This window comes from Equus quagga, unplaced genomic scaffold (genome assembly GCF_021613505.1).
Source record: "Equus quagga isolate Etosha38 unplaced genomic scaffold, UCLA_HA_Equagga_1.0 HiC_scaffold_14198_RagTag, whole genome shotgun sequence".
Lineage (NCBI taxonomy): Eukaryota > Metazoa > Chordata > Mammalia > Perissodactyla > Equidae > Equus > Equus quagga.
Window position 1 is genome coordinate 1 of NW_025792612.1, and position 4,210 is coordinate 4,210.

General features: G+C 60.7%; 1 gene segment (V, D, J or C); it reads left to right on the forward strand.

Annotated features, from left to right (window-relative positions):
• Window positions 1–47: 47 nt before the first annotated feature.
• LOC124231972 (immunoglobulin lambda constant 6-like) lies at window positions 48–3,752 on the forward strand (the record flags this gene model as incomplete). The annotated part of the segment is given in 3 exon segments: window positions 48–182; window positions 1,821–1,918; window positions 3,300–3,752. Coding segments are annotated over 3 exon segments (553 nt in total), but the record flags the coding sequence as incomplete, so codon positions are not given.
• Between the last annotated feature and the right edge of the window lie 458 nt (window positions 3,753–4,210).

Below are 4,210 nucleotides of genomic sequence, written 5' to 3' on the forward strand. Positions count from 1 at the left end.
GCCAACAAGGCCACAGTGGTGTGTCTCATCAGTGACTTCTCCCCCAGCGGCTTGGAGGTGATCTGGAAGGTAAATGACGCTGTCACCACCGACGGCGTCCAGACCACCAGGTCCTCGAAACAGAGCAACGGCAAGTACGCGGCCAGCAGCTACCTGACGCGGACTTCCGCACAGTGGAAATCGTACAGCAGCGTCAGCTGCCAGGTCAAGCACCAAGGGAAAACCGTGGAGAAGAAACTGTCCCCCTCAGACTGTCCTTAGGTCCCCGAGTCGCCCACACCCTCAGGGACCTGCTGTCACGGGACCCCTAAGGGGGTCGACCCTTCCCACTCCGACACCTCCTTCTCCCTCCGCCCAAATCCTTCTCAATAAAACATCCTCCTTCTCAATCAGACATCGTGCTCTGCTCCTTGCTGCTTGTTCACTGCGTTCTGCTCATTTCACTCACCCTCAAAGGTGAACCAGTTCCTTTGTTCTGGAAGGCTGGAGGGGGCATTCCTGATGGTTTCTGGTGGGATGTTTTCACGGTCACCCAGAAGCCCCCAGGGAACATGCTAGCACAGAGGAGTCTGGCCACGGCAGGAAAGCACGCCTGCCCGCCCTGGCCAGCCGCCACCGTGCTTCCTACCCTCGTGGGGACCATGTTGACCTGGGCTTGGCCTGGCCACAGGCTCGTCGCTTCCCACAGCCTCCCGAGCCTCGCCTCAGCTCCTGCCCTAAAAGCTTCAGCCTTCTCCTTAAGGATGCTGTTCCTCCTCAAGAGCCCCTTTGTCCCTTAGAGGAAGGCCCCCCACCCCAATTCCATGGGTCCTTTGGTCCAGCCCTCATCCTGGCAATTCCCTGTCCTCACAGTCTACACCGCGTCCCCTTCCTCAGGGCCATCCTCATTTTCCGGCCTCCCCAGGGACACTGCCCTGTGCCCCCTCCCCCAGACCATCCCTGTCACAATCTCTACAGGACCCTCGCTCCCTGGTACCCGCTCACTCGCTCCCACACTCCTCCTGGGGTCTCCTCCTTCCTCGTGTGTCACTCATGTCCCAGAGCTGTGTGCCACAGGCCAGCTCTGCTCTCTCGAACTTCTCAGAGGCCAGCTCAACAATAACCCACAAGCACTCAGGGCCTGTGTCCATGGCTGTTCCATGGACCTCTTCAGTTCGAACTCAAGAATCAATAGCCAGATTCGAGGATTCAGCCAGGGGTATGTCTGTGCAGTGACTCCTGTTCCTGGGAGCTCTGAACTGGGTCTGAGACTAAACAGACTCCAGGCCTAGGAGGCAGCACGGAATGCGGGATCAGAGTTACCAGAGAGACAGACACACTAGACACACACACGCTCACAAACACACGCTCATAGGAGCTGGCTAACAAAACCAGCATGAACACACACACACACACACACACACACACACACACACGCACTCACACACACACACACACACGCACACCACCTCTTGCAAACGTGGCCATGTTGGGCACGTCTCTAGGCCTCGGTGGCTTCCAGAATCCTCCCAAGAGCTCAGCTCTGCAGAGTGCACAGGCGCCACCATCCCTGGGAGGTACACGGCCTTTCTCACTCCTGCCACTATGACCTTCCCGAAACAAGCCGAGCCAGTGACACACAGCTCCTCTCAGGAATGGAGGGTTCCTGGGATATGAGGAGACTCTCCCACGTTCCTGCCTGACCCGGCACGACTGGGCATGGATGGCACCCCACCTCCGACAGGGGACAGTTGCAGGTGGGGAGGGGGCCCAACTCCCACCCTCCCATCAGGCGACCAGTCCCCATGACAAGGAGGCTGGACTCTGGGCCTCCCGTGCAGCTGCAGGGGGCCTGGGGAAGTGGGTGCCAGGAGCTTTTTGTTCGAGGCTGTGTCACTGTGTGGTGTATTCGGCGGAGGCACCCACCTGACCATCGCAGGTGAGTCTCCCCCTCTCCCTCCTCTCCGGTGTTGGCAGCGAACTCGGGCTGGACTTTTCTGTCCTTTCTGTCCTGACTGGGGCTGGGGTCTCGACCCCTTTGGATGACTCCACCTTCACCCTTTGCTCTGGCCACTCACCCCGTCTACACTGTTCCCTCTCGTCGGACACTTTGTCTCGCAGGAGGGTTCCATCCCACTGACCCCTTCCTGCCCCTGCTCCTCCTCCCTGAGACCCCGGCCTCACTCTCGGGGGCTGTTCTCCTCTGGACCCTCCATGTTCTGCTCCCTCGCGGTCTCTGGCCCCGGGGGCCTGGGCACAGGGGGCTCTGGCTGGGCCACGGGAGCCACGGGATGTGGGAAGGATGCTCGGAAAGGCTCAGCGGTCTTGGCTTCGGCCTTCTCTGGGATCTGTCGGGGCCAGCGAGGGGCGAGGGAGGGCAGCCCTCGCTGGGTTTCAGGGCTTGGAGAGAAGGAGGAGGAGGCTGGACAAGGGGCACAGGATGGAGGGAGCATTTCCTCTGACAAGGGGGCCCCAGGGAGCGAGCTCCCTCCACCTGCTCCAGGACAGGCGGGATGCCCTGGACAAGACAGGGGTCGGGACACTCAGGTCCAAAGGAGAGACCTCAGAGCAGACAGCCGGGCTGGGGACTCCTCAGAGGGACACCTGACGGGGACAGGCCCTGCCAGGCAGACACAGGACCAAGGAGAGACAAATTCCCCACTAGAACCTCACAGGTCAGGGAGGTCCTTCAGAACAGATGCAGCCCCAGCCTCATACAGAACAGCCACCTCCCACGGAAACCCCGCATCTCCTGGGGGCCCTGCAATCCAGCCCCGGGGCCGACACCCCCTCCATGCCCCGCAGCCCTAGGCCGCTGTCTGTGGGGAGAGGGTGGCAGCTGCAACGATGCTCTCACGGGGACTCTGGGCAAGAATCCCCTCCGTGAAAGGAGGGAGAGCCACAACCCAGGACACACAGACATCCTGTAGGAGGACACTGGGGACGGGGCCCTGGGAGCAGACCTCACACAGACAGATGCACAGGACAGAAAGATTGCCAAAGGAAACAGGACACCTCAAGGCTGATGGCAGCCAGCGTCAGGGGAGCAGAGGGTGGGATGGTGGCTTAGGAGGCATGTGAACCTGAGGGAGACGTGGCGCCCTGAGAGGAGCCCAGAACGGCCTAGACTCAGGCCCTGAGGTTCTCCCAACAGGAGGTGAGTGGCCCCACCCATCACCGACCTGACCTCAGGGAACAAGGGCCAGCCTGAGGCCCAGACCCTGGCCTTCAGGGACTGGTAGCCCACATCGAGGCTAAGGTCAGGACCTCCCGTCATGGACCCCAGACCTCTGACCTCCTGCCCCTCTCCCATCCTGCAGGTGGTCCCACGTCTACACCCTCAGTCTCTCTCTTCCCGCCCTCCTCTGAGGAGCTCAATGCCAACAAGGCCACAGTGGTGTGTCTCATCAGTGACTTCTCCCCCAGCGGCTTGGAGGTGATCTGGAAGGTAAATGACGCTGTCACCACCGACGGCGTCCAGACCACCAGGTCCTCGAAACAGAGCAACGGCAAGTACGCGGCCAGCAGCTACCTGACGCGGACTTCCGCACAGTGGAAATCGTACAGCAGCGTCAGCTGCCAGGTCAAGCACCAAGGGAAAACCGTGGAGAAGAAACTGTCCCCCTCAGACTGTCCTTAGGTCCCCGAGTCGCCCACACCCTCAGGGACCTGCTGTCACGGGACCCCTAAGGGGGTCGACCCTTCCCACTCCGACACCTCCTTCTCCCTCCGCCCAAATCCTTCTCAATAAAACATCCTCCTTCTCAATCAGACATCGTGCTCTGCTCCTTGCTGCTTGTTCACTGCGTTCTGCTCATTTCACTCACCCTCAAAGGTGAACCAGTTCCTTTGTTCTGGAAGGCTGGAGGGGGCATTCCTGATGGTTTCTGGTGGGATGTTTTCACGGTCACCCAGAAGCCCCCAGGGAACATGCTAGCACAGAGGAGTCTGGCCACGGCAGGAAAGCACGCCTGCCCGCCCTGGCCAGCCGCCACCGTGCTTCCTACCCTCGTGGGGACCATGTTGACCTGGGCTTGGCCTGGCCACAGGCTCGTCGCTTCCCACAGCCTCCCGAGCCTCGCCTCAGCTCCTGCCCTAAAAGCTTCAGCCTTCTCCTTAAGGATGCTGTTCCTCCTCAAGAGCCCCTTTGTCCCTTAGAGGAAGGCCCCCCACCCCAATTCCATGGGTCCTTTGGTCCAGCCCTCATCCTGGCAATTCCCTGTCCTCACAG